At 40.2% G+C, this 15107-nt stretch overlaps 1 protein-coding gene across 1 annotated transcript; it reads left to right on the top strand.

The window, feature by feature from the left end:
* Positions 1-2476: 2476 nt before the first annotated feature.
* LOC115399367 (transmembrane protein 26-like) lies at positions 2477-13410 on the top strand. Its single transcript, XM_030106689.1, has 6 exons — positions 2477-2667; positions 8340-8436; positions 8680-8769; positions 10233-10432; positions 12175-12254; positions 13112-13410. Exons 1-6 carry the CDS (start codon positions 2477-2479, stop codon positions 13408-13410), a joined length of 957 nt encoding a protein of 318 aa, XP_029962549.1.
* Positions 13411-15107: the final 1697 nt, after the last annotated feature.

Below are 15107 nucleotides of genomic sequence, written 5' to 3'. Positions count from 1 at the left end.
GATTTTCTCTGGAAGACATTGATTTGTTCACTTGCCGCACATCATCTTGAGTTAATGGAGCACTCAATCGTTTGTTTTCACCTTCTGATGTGGAAGAGAGAGAGACACACATTTCCAAGAACTTTCTGACATCTGTTTCAGATGTTTACTGCTGATGTGTAAAAATGTGTCTAAACATCATGAAATGAGGATTTTATTCTGTGTACATCATATGCTGTTTGGCCTGTTGTGTTTCGTACACTCTTAATCGTCTTATCCACACCATTTTGGGCCCTGTGTTATAAGAAATTACAAATGAGAGATGCTCCTGCGGTGGGAGAAATAAGTGCAATAAGGAGTCTGACTTGTGTCTTACTGAGTCGAAAGTAAAATCTGTCATTGTGGGATGGAGCTCTCTCTCTCCAGAGATCAACAAGGTCAATATCCAGTGAAGCCAACCTCAGACTCTGATGCATCAGGGTTGGACATTGTGAGTGAAGATTTATCCAAACTGCTGCTGAAGCAGCAGTGAAAATCTCCAGAGGCTATCTCGAGGGGTTGTATTTGTGACATACAATGCAAATTTTTGGAAAGTTTGAAAATTCCTAATTCCAGTACTTCACTTATGCCTTACATCTAGCAACAAAGCATGGAGACAGTCAGAGTGGGGACGAGTGAAATTTTCAACAATGTGCACTTCAGACTGCCAGAAACAGACATGACATCTAATTTGACTACTTTTTTTGCATATGTAAAAGAGTAGTTATGCAAATTAGACGATGACATCATTTAGAACTTTTCTGACTGAGGAGTTGGCAACAATGTATCGGTTTTAAAGAAACAATGTTTCTTTTTTTAACAAAACACTAAAAAGTGCATCATATTTAATTGACTTAACAAGCATTTAATGTCAATATTATAATTATTTCACATTATGCACTTTAATTTCAATTATTATGACACCATAATATGTACAAAACAACTCACCATCAAATTCATTTCACTTTTACTTAAAAAGTGAAAAGTACAACACAGCTGCTGTTTCGCAGCAGCTGGGTTGGCTGAGTGGTCGTCTTTCAATCCGGAGGTTGTTGGTTTAATTCACATGTCCCCCTGTCCAAGTATTGAAGTGTCCTCAGACAAGAAACTGAACCTCGAATTGCTCCCAGGGGGATGGATTCAGAGCCTTGCATGCAGATGCCTCCACTGGAGGGTGAAGGTGATTGACAGAGTAAAGGGTTTTGGGCTACAGATAAAAACCCAACATGAGCGAGCATAAATGACTGTGGAAGAAAAAACTCCCTTTTATAAAGAAGAAAGCAATCAAGAAAAGAAGAAAACCAGTCAAATCTTCCCAGAAAAGTGTTTCATTGATATAATTCTTCATCCAGCTGTTTTCATTACAGTGTTACCTGAGGTTGTTTTTTTTTTTCAACCATAATAATCAAAGGCACATCCTCAATGCTGAATCAGTCTCAATGGAGAGCAGCTGTGTTGTGTGTATCTTAAAGATACTTGCAGACTTGCAATCCAATAAAACCTCAAGGTTTTATTCAGGAGGGAAATTGAGGTCATGCATTATATGCAGCATCATGTTTTGTGCATAAACTAACACAGTGCTGACTGAGACCCCTGGTTTAATTCCTCTCTTCTGGTCTATTTTCAGTTGGTAATTCATTGCTCTTTGTAACTTATAGGTATTCCTGCATTATTTCAATCACTGATCCACCACTTCATCCATTTTCATCCCTTCTACATGACAGACGAGATTATTCTTTGTGCTGAGGCAGCAAACAGCGCCGCTCCGCATGAGCTCTGTAGTAGTGCTGATTGAAGCAGGAGCATAGATTGATTCTCTGTTCTGTGATCAGTGACCAGAGCCCCTCGGCCATCTCCGTCATTATCATCCCCACACAGCTGAGGGCTGAGTCTCAAAATAAATGCCCTTACTACGTCATTTTCAGAAATACAATACAAATATTTAAAAGCAATATTGCATTAAATGCATGTAATGTAAATTAAAATGGCCATGGAGGTCTTAATTACGGCCTCAAGATGGGTGGGTTGGGAGGAAAGATATCTAAGGACGGGATCCTCCTTCCAACATGACATTACATGACCACTCTGACCACTACAGCAGCGTGCACCAGGCGGCTACTTGCTGAAAGTGCAGCAAAACATCAAGTCGGCCCGAATGACAATCGAGCAATCGAGGGTATTGTTTTTGCTTACAACAGCAGATAATGTGTGTATTTCATGCAGTTTCCAGGAAAGATATCCTTAATTCCATTTAATTGCTATGTAGTTGCTGCTCCATTATATGTTCTCCTGTCAGGATCAGGAGTAAAAGGCTGGATGTGGCTTTATCTATGGGCGGAGCTTAAAGTTGAGGGACCTAACAAGCTATTAAAATGCCCACATCCAGCTGCTTTTCTCTCAGAGGAAGCAGCTCATCTCTGGGATCTGGATCTTGAGGAGTACAGGCGCTGGCGCAGTCATGTGGCTGGTTCACTCTGTGTACACAATCATCACCAGAGCGCTTTTCATCCTGGTGGCTCTCTTCGGGGTCTGGAGGGTGACATGGGTGAAGAAAGACCCCAAATACTGGTTCCTGTCTTTCCTCTTCCTGCCTCTTGTTGTTGAAATGATGATAATTCTGAAGAATCGAAAGGGAAAGGGTTGCAAATGGTAAGACGCGCGCATCCACACATCCACACCCTGTTAATAGGTTGTCTTTTGGAGGTGTGTTTGGTTCATCAATGCCCTCAACCGTCCTTTGCTGTGTTAGACTAATTACTGCTGTCTCGTTGCACAAATCTCTTGTTTTCTATATTCTAGGGATGGCAATCGATTTAAATATTTTATCATGATTATTTGCATGACTGTCCATAGTTAACTTTCCATTAATCGCAAAATTGGTTGCACATTTTTTTATCTACTCCACATGTATATTAAAGGGGAAATGTTCAGGTTCTTAATCCTCTCCGCAGCATTAAAGTGTACAAATATGCTTGTTTTATGTAAATTCAAGTGTCTTGTTGCCACAATCCCGAATTTCAAATACCTTCCAGAATAACCTCAGACATTCTGCTGGCTCCAAAAATTCTTGGAGACAGCTATACAGTTTAGATACAATCTTTGAAGGAGTATTCTTGAATGCACCTGCCACAAATAGTATCTTTTTTTAATACCGTCCGATAAATGCCTCCTCACTTCATTTTGATAAAAGTGTCTGAGCTGTAAATAGCGATACAGGTATCTGTTTTCTAGATCAAATTCTTGTTTGAGTTTTTCAAAGGTTTTAAATGTTTTTCCTTCAACAAGAGTGCATATTGCAGTAATCCCCCTCGCTTTCCACCTGATAAATGTTTCATCTACCACACCGGGACCAAAGTTAGGCACATGACAAGGCCATAATAGTAATTTACTGTCTCCTTCCATTTTGTTTTTCTTAACAGTATCAAACCATATTTTTAAAGTGTTTTTTTAATATAATATCTTTTTCTTTATGGTCCTTGGATTCTTTCCCTCCTAATTTAGCAGAAGGTGGCACTTTATCTAAATTGAATTCTATGGTTTTCCACCTTGCTTGATATTCAGGGGAACACCAGTAAACAACGTATCTCAATTGAGCAGCATAGTAACACTGTTTTAAGTCAGGCAGGGCGAGACCTCCTCGTTCTTTATCTAATTGGAGTGTTTTGAGCTTTATCCTTGGTTTCGCACCTGCCCAGATAAATCTAGATATCAATTTGTTCCACGTGGAGAATTGAGATTCTGGGATCTGTACAGGGAGAGAAAGGAAGAAATACAATAGTCTGGGCAGTATATTCATTTTTATCACCTCTATTCTAGAGCTGAAATCCATAATTAAAGGTGCTGTAGGCAGGATTCCGCATCTCCGCCATCTTGCTTAGGGTTACCTAAGTAAGATGGCAATTTGACCCATCTAAGATGGCGATTTGAAACCCAGCACAGCCAATCCGGTCCTGTTTTCTCTGACATCACGCCCTTACGCAAGTTAAGCCCCTCCCACAAGAACGTGTGGCGAACGCCCCTCAACCAATCACAGTTAGAGCCTCGGGGCTCTTCTGATTGGTCAAAGATACCTGGAGCTGTGGAGATTCCTTTTCAGCTCAGAACAGAGACAGATGGAAACGCTGCACCCTCGTGGTAGTGCAATTATGCTACACTCCTAAAGGATTATCAATGGATACTCTAACATTTAATTTAAAGAAAACACAGAAAAATTAGCACTGACTAGCAAAATCCTGCCTACAGCACCTTTAATGTTGACCAGTGTGTTACATCTTTCTGAATTTTATCACTCAGAGTACAATAATTAGATTCATATAGATTATTTAAATTCTGTGTAATAATTACTCCTAAATACTTTAATGATTTTGAATCCCACTTTAATTTATAGCTGCCCCTAATTTTGCTGTTTGGTGTATAATTTAAACAGAGGACTATATCCGGACATACTACCAAAGTTTTCTAAAGTATTAAAAAGACTGGGTATTGTTAAATTTGGGTTTGTCAAGTAGGTTATTATATCATCGGCAAAAAGACTTATTTTTTTGATCCTCTGTTGCTATGTTAATACCCTCCAGTTCAATATTTTCTCTTATAACCTGTGCTAACGGCTCAACAAACAATGCAAAGAGGGAGGGGCTGAGGCAACATCCCTGTCTTGTACCTTTATTTAGGTTGAAGCTTTCTGTCAGAGAGCCATTGATCCTGAGTCTAGCTGTAGGGTTACCATAGAGAGCTTTTATATAAATTGTTTATTGAAGCCAAATCTCTCCAATACTTTATAAAGGAAGGACCAGTTAACTCTATCGAATGCCTTCTCGGCATCGAGACATAATAAGGCCGCACTCAGCTCCTTTTTATTAATGTGTTCTATAATATGCAATGTGCGCCTGATATTGTCCTGTGTTTGTCTGCCCTTAATGAACCCAGTTTGGTCCTCATCTATTAAGTCAGGAAGAAGATTTTCCATTCTTTTAGAAATGATGGAGGTGAATATTTTGTAGTCTACATTTAGTATGGAGATCGGGCGGTAAGATTCACACAGCTCTTTGTCTTTGCCTTCCTTTGGCAATACCGATATAACCGCTTCTTTCCGTGAAGGGGGAATTTTGGCATATTTAAGAGTCCAATTCAAAGATTCAAGTAATGCAGGTGCAAGGTCGTCTGCAAAGACCTTGTACCACTCATTAGGAAACCCATCACTCCCTGGGCACTTACTGTTTTTCAAATTCCGGATAGCACTGACTAATTCTTTCTTTGTAATTGGGGTGGTCAGGAATTCATTTTGTACTGCCGCTATGGAGGGAAGATCTAATGATTTTAAGTATTTATCAATGACTTCATCATTCATTGGGTCTGGTTCCGAATATAGGTGCATGTAATAATCTCTGAAACAGGTTTCACTGTTCTCTGGTTCAAAGGTCAACTCTTTACTTGATGGGTCTCTAATCTTGAATATGCAGTTTTTAATTTGTTGTGTTTTAAGACGCCTTGCCAGAGCTTTACATGATTTAGGGCCGAGTTCGTAAAATGTTTGTCTCATGAATCTATGTTTCTTTTCCAATTCCTCTGTCAAAATTGCATCTATTTTTTTTCTAACTTCTTTTAACTTATCTGTCAATCCTATATCTTTATCTATTTGCTTTTGTTTCTCTAATTTTTTCAGTTCTTTTGGCAATTCTTCATATTTTAATCTCTTCAATTTATTCATGTAAGTCGTACGAGAGATCAAATTCCCCCTCGTAACTGCTTTAACAGTATCCTATACGATTATTGGTGCCACTTCATTGTTAGTGTTATTTTCCATACATTCCCTAAGTTCTTCTTTTATTTCAGTCACGATAGCTATGTTGTTTAGAATCCCAATATTCATTCTCCACAAAGCATTTTTCCTTCTGTTATTTAGATGTATTTTTAAGTAGATTGCATTGTGGTCTGACACATCCGAGGTTCCGATTGAGCATTCTTTCACCCGATGCCTGTCTACGTCTACCGTGTTCATCAAAAAGAAGTCTATTCTTGAGTGAATTTGATGTGGCTGAAAAATGAGTAAAGTCTTTTTCAGAAGGATGCAGATTTCTCCAGGCATCAAACATTCCAGTTTCTTTAATTAAGATATTGAGCTGTTTAGACATGTGTAATTTGTATTGTTTTTTACTTGTTGTGTCAATGGAGTAATTCAAGACTGTATTCCAGCCGCCAGCGCAGACTAATATGCCCTCACTGAAAGTGACAATTTTGTCAAAGAGCTGAACAAAGAATTGTTTTTATCACTTTCTGGAGGGACATATATACATGCAAATGTAATCACTATATTATCAAGTTTTCCTTTGACTAAAATGTATCTGCCATCCTTGTCCCCTTCTTCCTTAATTAAAATTCAAAAATGAGGCACCATAATAGCCACTCCTCTTTTCCTACTTTCTTTACAGGAACTGTAAAAGGACTGTGAATAGCCAAACCTTCTCATCTTAGCATGTTCTTCATTGGACATAGGAGTCGCCTGAAGCATTAAAACCTGTGATTTATCTTTTTTTAACTTTGCCAAGACTCTGCTTCTTTTAATTGGGTTTCCAAGGCCATTTACGTTTAATGACACAACCTTCAAACTATCTGACATTGACATATGGATCGCAGACATGATTGGTCTCCCCCAGAAAAGAACACAAAACAACAACAACTATAATACAAAAGAAATAAATGAACTCAGACCTCCAAAAAACGGGGAGATCTATCTCTCCCTGAGTGACCCAGCTGGAGGGTCGAGGGTTTAGCCTCCCATTTAACCATTTAACCCAGCGGCAAAAATCAGCACAAAGCACTATAACAGTAGATTGTCCCTTGGGGACAAATAAAGTTTGAAAACAACACAAAAAAACCACCAGTGTAGCTTTTTTTTGTTTTTTGTTTTTTTGGGTGGGGAGTGATGACGTCCCTGAGCAAAACTATAACTTGTAATATCTCAAAAACCATAACAGCACAAACGAAAATTTTAACTGCACAAATCAGCACAAACGAAGCACTAAAAAAGTAGACCAGTCTGGTTCGTTTTGGAGCAAGCTGGGGGGATGGTGAACTCTGAATGACCTAAAAAAGAATCTTTAATATCTCCAAAACGAAAGCAGCACAAACGAAAATTTCAACTGCACAAATCTGCACAAACGAAGCACTTAACCACTCAGAGTGTTTGTTTCAATTTTTTTGGTGGGTGGTGGGTCAGCTTCACTGAGTTTGTGAAGCTATGCGCGCTCCCGCTGGCCTGATTTGCTTAAGTTTCGTTTTGTCCGCCATTACTCCGCCAGATGTTTAGCGAGCAGAAACAGAGCAGTATTGAGGATGGATCTTCCAGAAAGTAAGAAAAAAACGGCTTCTAGCACTGCCCCAACTCCAGCACAGACCCCACCAGGCAAAAGAAACTTAAATTTTACTCGAGCGCTACTAAAAGAGCGAGGAAGGAGTTCCCCTCTTCCGTGCACGTACATGGACGCAAGCCACAGACACGAGCGTTTCACTAAGCTGCAGTTACGCCCAAGGCCTGCAGGGGCCGTTGTTTCGCATAAATCGTGCAAACTCCTTAGTGCACCTTTAAACCATTTCTCTCAATAAGAACCTCAGTCGGCTTGAACAGTTTTTGAGTTCATTTTGTTCTATTTATGTCTGTGTATCCTCCATGTCTGGTGTTTAAAATAAAGTGGAATCTAAGTTGAAAACTGATCGATTTATGATCACTTTTATGGTGAAATCGTTCCTCAGTGTGCTGTGGAAACGAAGACCCCCCCCTGCAAGATGGCCGCCATGTAGGCACGTCGACTCCAATTCACAGCAGCATGAAAGAGGTGTCTATGTATATGATGTATGTGCTTCTCACTTTCCCAAACTACGGTGCGAGATGAAGGTCGCAAAACGTCCCGAGTTAATCGCGCGTCCACTAAATTTGTGTCGTCAATAGTAATTTTAATTAACATGTTATTATCGCGTTAAATGCGTCCCTCCACCCAAACCAAACACTCATTTTGAGGCAGGCAATTTGATATTAAAGTCCCCAAACTCAGAGACTCCTCGTTATCTAAAAAAAACAAAGAATAGCAAAGTCTTCCAGTTTTACTTTCTGTGTATAATAAATGATTCCTGGAACTGGATCAGTTGAAGATGAGAAACTTGTTCCTTTGTGGAGCATGTGTTTCATCATCTCAGCCTGACCTGCAGAGATCTTCATTAGTCAGTACTAGAAGGAGACTAAAGGCTTATAAATTATAAGTACAAGTTATGATGCATTGGCTCATAATCACAATCATTCTAATAAAGTGCTGTTGAATGTCTTGCAGGTTTTCTCCTCCTATCCTCCTGTTCCTCATCAGTATCATCCCCTCCATCTGGATTCTGGAGCTCCACCACCAGAAGGAGAAAGCCAATGAACCAAAGGTACTGCAGACCAGAAACAAAGAAGAAAAGCTTACTGAGCATGTAGCTGCTCAAAACAACTGTCTTGCTCTCCAAATATCTGTGATATGATAAACCCTTGAGTATGAAACAATACAAATTATAGTTAATTCTGATTTAAATCAAACTTTGGATTAACTTTTTTGTATTAAAAGTTGCAATAGTTAAACTGCAAAACCTCCCTGTGATATTTAACTTATATCAGTAAAATTCATGTGTTTTTAGTGCAGAAGACTTGACTTATGGGAGAGTGCGCATGCACTGGCGGCTTTGAATAAGTCCATGGGGAACCTGACATACGAGAGTTACCTGGAGGTAAGTGAGACACTTTCCATTTTCATGGAAATTTATTTTAATGAGTGCCTGGGAGTGACTATGGGCAGAATGAGTCCATGGGAAAGCTCCAGTCCCAGAACATAAGAGAGTCTTCCCTCACAGGTCTCCAGCTGGTTCAGAACGCTGCTGCATGAATTCTAACTGAAACGCGTTAGAGAGAACACATAACCTGCTCTGAATTCACTCCACTGTATTAATCAAATTATACCAAATCAAACCAATCTTTATTTACTGGACCTGATGCCCATTATTTTAGTTCTGAGGTGGTCTGCAAAGTTCTCACAGAGAGTTGGCAACTTGAAAGCTTTATTAAAAATCAGTGCCTGTTAAAATGTTGAATGTGGAGAAGGAGAACCGGAGGTTGTCTTTATTCTCTGAGACAAGTTGATAAAAATGGGAAGTTCGCCCAGTTTAACTACATTATTCTAAATTTTGAGTTGTTGACGTAAGATTTCAAAGTGTCCAGTCAACTTGGATTTCCTCCAGCTCCTTTCAGCACTCCTGCAGACTCTTTTCAATTGGTTAATTCTGTTGTTTCTTTCTCCACTGGGGTTTGGGTTATCCTTTGATTATTTTAGTTAAAAGTGGAGCGACTGAGTCCAGGGTGAAATTCAGTTTACTATTAAAATCATCAGTGATTAAAATCACATGATGGTGCAGGTAAAATCACAGCAGGAATGCTCTGTAAAACCTGCAGCCACTTCAGAAGTAAGGTCACGTCTTCTCACTGTTCTTACCGGGGCCTATTGGAATTATTTTCGAGATTCTTTCATTTGTTTATAAAATCTTTGAATGGACTGGCCCCGCCCTACCTCTCTGAGCTGCTTCACCTGTACACTCCTGCTTTGTGCCTCAGGTCAGCTGATCAGCTGCTGGTGGAGGTATCAGGGTCCAAACGGTTTAGTAAAGTTTAGAGGAGACCAGCTTCGTCTGTTGTCATGCGAGCTACTGTTGCACATCGGACAAGATCTTTAAAATTAATCTTAAGACCGATTTTATTTCATTGGCTTTTTACTCAGCTTGAGACTCTGCTCCTGTTTTTATTTTTGTCATTTTATTATTTTATTATTTTATTACCAAAACTTATGCTTTTAGATTCTTATGTCTAGTTCTGTACAACACTTTGTCACAGCTGTGGCTGCTTTTAAAGTGCTCTGGATCAATAAAGTTGACTTGAGTTGAGCAGCTCGATTTCATCAATGATATCAATGTGATTTAAGGATTGTTCAATTGTATTGATCAGAGAAACCTTATAGAGCTACATTGATTTTTTTTTTCTAATATTTCAATCCAAATAACGATATTAGCCTATATGGAAAACATAACATTGAAACAAACAAACAAAAAAAAAACACTCTGGATGTTAACATGTTATTGTAGCAGCCAGTGCTTCCAAAAATAAGACTATCTGTGGATTCTCTGTCTTTCTCCAGAACATTGAGCAGGTTTTGTCATCAGTCTGTTCCAAAGACTGGATCCTGGCTCTTCATCAGATCCTCCTCATCCTCCTCATCGTGGGAAAGTGGCTCCTCCCGCTGCGAGGCGGCATCACCAAGGACGAGCTCTCCCAACTGCTTCTGATTTTTGTGGGTACGGCAGCGGACATCCTCGAGTTTACCAGTGAGACGCTGTCAGACGTCAAGTGAGTGTCAAGGCCATGTTTGTTTGGCCGCGCAGAAACGTGTCAGATGTGCAGTGAGTGTCACATTTTCCTATAAATGTGCCTGACGCATAGCAAACCATTAAATCCAACTCCAGAGGTTGTGTTTCTTTAAGTTTTGTTCCCATTTATTATCAAATAGTCAGTAAAATATAAAATCAGATCAGTCATGTTTTCCTTTTCCCAGTGAAAAAAAACCCTGTTCAATATTTCTGCAAGTAATCAAAAATAATCATAGAAGATATAAATAAACTTTAGACTAAAGTGTGACTAAGATGTCTATCGATTTTCCCAGCATGTCCAGTGTTTTTGCAAACCTCTGACTTACAGTGATTTAAAAAGCACTGAAAATCATTTGACTGAAACTTCAGGTAACTTACCTGCGTAACCCCGGTTCTCTGAGTAGCAGGAATGAGTGTCTCACATTGGGAACACCTACAGCGCGACCTTACCAGAAGCTCCTATTGCATTTTGCCAGCCGTCATTGGCTGGAGTCAAGCACATCAGTGTCAGGGAGGGTGGAGACCCTCCCCCTATAAATAGTCCTGACTGCGCTTCCTGTTATTCTGAAGACACACCTCTTCTTGCTACGAAAGAATGAGGAAGGTGGTCTGGTGAGACACTCGGTCATGCTACCCAGAGAACCGGGATTACGCAAGTCACCTGAAGTTCTCTTTCATAGCATTTGTTTTGTGCAGATGTTACGAGGTAACATGTAACCAGAATCCGGCATTACTGGGGCTGCGCCAAATTAAGCACAGAATGGGCTAATGTTGGGGCTGTCACATCAAGCCTGTAAAATCTGACTAACGTATGTAAGGAAGCCAAGCTTGCAGTGGCACAAATCTCCTCAATGGAAATCCTGCTGAAAAGGGCCCATGAAGTCGAGAGATCTCTAGAACTCTAGAATGTGCACGCAGACCCTCGAGAGGTTGCCGTCCCTTGGCACTATAAGCCAAAGTAAAAGCCCCAACAATCCATTGTGAAAGCCATTGTTTCGAGACCGGCCTCCCCAAGTGGTTCTTAGCCCAAGACACAAAAAGTTGGTCACCTTTTGGACAGCTTTTCGTCCTGTCTACATAGAGCCTTATGTCTTGCACTGGACATCACATATGTGCGTAGCCACATCTGCTCATCTGAGGAGAATGGCAGCAGGTTGAAGGACGCGAGGACAATCAGGTAACATGATCCCAACATCTTGGGCATGAATGCTGGGTTAGACTGTAACGTCACTTTTGCATTCCTCAAGGAGAACTTTGTACACACTTAGTGTACTGACAGAGCCTGAATCTCATCCACTCTTTTAGCTGACGCAAGACACGCAAGTCTGTCTTCAAGACTACAACTTCTCCTTTGCTTTAATGGCAGCTGTGAAGCAGTTTTATGCTGTATCGGCTAACGCTAACCTGGCGAAGCTAGTAGATAGCGAGACCAAGCTGGGAGTGTTCTGACTTCCACAGGTGTAGCGGGAGTATTGCTACTCAGTCGGTGTTAGCTGGTGAAGCTAACGTCACTGAGTGTTGCTACTCAGGAGCGGTATTGCAACCACGGACTGCTGCCACTCAGTTTTGGCTAGCTGAGTCTTTCGCTCGTGTCTGTGGACGGTTAAGCTAGGTCCCGGTGAAACAGCGAGCATAAGTGAGAGAGTTCAGAACTTCTTCGTGACCAATGTGAGACACGAAACGGATGCTATGAAAGAGAACTGTGTGCGGTGTGTGTTTCAGAGTATACACCCCTGAGCTGGTCTACACCATCTTAGCAGTGTGGACCTGGAGCATGCTGCAGTTTCCTCTACATCTGTCCGGTCAGTGTGTGTTTATGTGTTGAAACAATAACTGTGGTTCGTGTTAACGTGTGGAGTCAGCTGGTTCACACCACTTCCTGAGTGGGACGGCAGCATTAGTCCAAGTCAGTGCTCTGAGTAAACAGAGAGAAGTCAATGCTGACTGGCTGAAATCGCCTGTCAAATTATTAACCCGAAGGACAGAGCTTCAAATAGACCACACTGAAGCACAACAAGCTTCCGGTATTCAGGTTGGTACTCCTAAAAGCTTAAATCAGTGTTTTACTCACACAATTTGCATAAATAATAGATAATTGATAATAGAATAGTTTAGGAAATACACGATCGGAAATGAAAGTTAAACCAAAAGTCTCCAGTTCTCTACTCAGCGAATTAGAATTTCATCACTTGTGGTCTAACCAAAATGATGTGTTTGTTCCCCTGATATGTACGAAGCAGACTCATTGAAGTCTGGCTTTTACAAAAGAAAGATGAACAAAAATTTGTTGTCGAAACAGATAAAACCACTAATGATCATGAGTTTTATAGCACAGCCTCATCATTTATAAATTAATCGTAATGAAGACACTGTTTGTATCGCGGTGGATTTAAAGCACTCAGCTGAATGAAGTTGCAGTGGACAGTTTTGGTGTGTGAGTGTGTCTTTTGGAGTGTGAGAGGATCTTTGAATGGCCTGTAAGCACAATTGTAAAGCTTCAGTATGTTTATGCTAATTTAATTTGCAATGCAGGTCAATTTCACCCATACACTCTTAACTTCAATTGACCACAAATACATCAAGAAATATTAAGAAAAAAATATATTTCAAAAGTAATTATTAATTTTCTTTTTCTTTCTTTTTTTTTACATTTTTGTAGTGATAAACTCCAAGCCGGACAGTGAGAAGGAGGACGAGGACAGTCCGGAGGTCTCTCTGTGGTCCAAACACAGTACGGACATATGGAGCGTCATGGAGGCCTTGTTCATCCAGAACGGACCTTTTCTAGTCGTCAGGCTCACCGTCATGATCTACTTCAAACTCTTTGGCCAGATGATAATTTTCTTTGCCATCAAGAACTTCCTGGTGGTCATACTGAGCTTTTACAGACTGATTATTATTTGCGACAACTTCAGACAGTCCCGCCGCGTCGCCGGGAGAGACAGCCAAGTTCCCTGAGCTGCCCGAATCGAGTCCATTAGAGACACGACTCCCAACATTTTTTTGGACAGTTTTTTTTTTTATCGGTTTTACTCTGTCTCTCATTTCATGCTCCCTGGATTGTTCCCTGATTGCTTGCTGCTCCCTGTCCTGATGTCTTTCACCTGTTTTGGGTGTGTTAATGTCATCTCCTGGTGGCTGCAGCATATAACAGGCTGTTTAGTGTGTATCGGCTGTCTGTGCCTCAGTGTGGCTGTTCTCCTGCATTAACTCATATTCATACTGCATGGATGCCCTTGCCCTCCTGTGTTGCGGCCCCTCTGTGTTTTCTGTGGTTTTGCTCCCGAGAACTTCGTATTTTTGCTTTCCCCTTTTGAAAACAAAAGTGAGTTTCTTCACCAACTACAGCACTGAAGACTCTACATCCCCCGACCCACATGTAACACAGATATATAGCTGAATGGATGCAGGAAAAGAAAAAGAAGGAAACACTTTCTTTTGGTTTTTGTCTCACAGTTTATTGCACTGTGTGGAATCGATTGGGTGTGAATAATTAATGATGGTGGGAGTGTAAATCTGTGAGAGATCATTTTCTTCCACTTGCAAAGAGACTAAAGTGACTGGATTCACAGTCCGCACTCGACTGCAAAGTGTCCAAATTAACTTGAAGTTATACCTCACTTCATAAAAGTCTCAGCGTCTCTTGTTTTCTGTTTGAATGAAAATTGTAATTTTTACTTGTCATTTACTTCGTTGTTTATGTGCAGAGGCAGAAATCTAAAGAAAAACTTTTATTTATACAGTGTCACATTTTGTCATAAGATATTTTCACAGTGGATTGTGTAACAGCATTTAAGCATCAATAAATACAAGTTGTTGCTAAATTTAATATAAAATATTATATATTATCTCATTTTAACATGAATTTTCATTCCGTTCATCCGTCTCAAAGGATTTCTGTGCTACATGGTAGCTCAGTATTAATAAACACGAACATTTTTTTACTGCACACACACACACACACACACACACACACACACACACACACACACACACACGCGTTTGTACAGCTATAGTTGTGAGGACACTCATTGACATGATGTATTTCCTAGGCCCTTATCCTAACCCTAACCATCAAAAATGTATGCCTAACCCTAACCCATACCTCCTTACGGAAACCTAATTGTAACCCTAAACCAAAAATCAAGTCTAAACCCTTAAAAAAATTAAAAAAGGTCTGTCGAAAAGTGAGGACCTGCAAAAATGTCCTTATCTGCCGAAATTGTCCTCACTTGTAAGGTTGTAAACCCATGGTCCTCACAAAAGGTCCTCACAACTATAGCTGTACAAGTACACACACACACACACACACACACACACACACACAATATTGTGCAAGTGGTTTTAATGAGACTGACTGATCTAACTGGCAATAAGTTTTTACTGGCTTCACCACAAACTACCTCTTTGTTTTTATTCATTCAAACAGTGAAGAGAGATGAATTCTAAGTATTCTGGGGCATTATGTAATATCAGTGTATTCTGTATCACTGTGAATACGCATAAATACAGATTTGAACTGATCTTTATTTGTGTGTATGTGCTGTATTCCTGAATGGTGTAATAAACTGTCTGACCACAAAACTCAGCAAGTTGAATTGTGGTCTGCATCATTTCACACAGTCAGTGTGTGTGTGAATGGTGTGCTGTCCCCC

This window comes from Salarias fasciatus, chromosome 13 (genome assembly GCF_902148845.1).
Source record: "Salarias fasciatus chromosome 13, fSalaFa1.1, whole genome shotgun sequence".
Taxonomy (NCBI): Eukaryota; Metazoa; Chordata; class Actinopteri; order Blenniiformes; family Blenniidae; genus Salarias; species Salarias fasciatus.
The sequence above is the reverse complement of the archived record's forward strand: the minus strand, read 5'-3'. Positions and strand labels throughout refer to the sequence as shown.

What these genes read in the sequence shown, in the direction of transcription:
- LOC115399367 (XM_030106689.1), top strand. Translation starts at nt 2,477, where the DNA reads ATGTGGCTGGTTCACTCTGTGTACACAATCATCACCAGAGCGCTTTTC. An exon ending in AGAAAGCCAATGAACCAAAG is followed by an intron (nt 8,437 to 8,679) that starts GTACTGCAGACC and finishes ATGTGTTTTTAG; the next exon opens with TGCAGAAGACTTGACTTATG. An exon ending in GAGACGCTGTCAGACGTCAA is followed by an intron (nt 10,433 to 12,174) that starts GTGAGTGTCAAG and finishes TGTGTGTTTCAG; the next exon opens with AGTATACACCCCTGAGCTGG.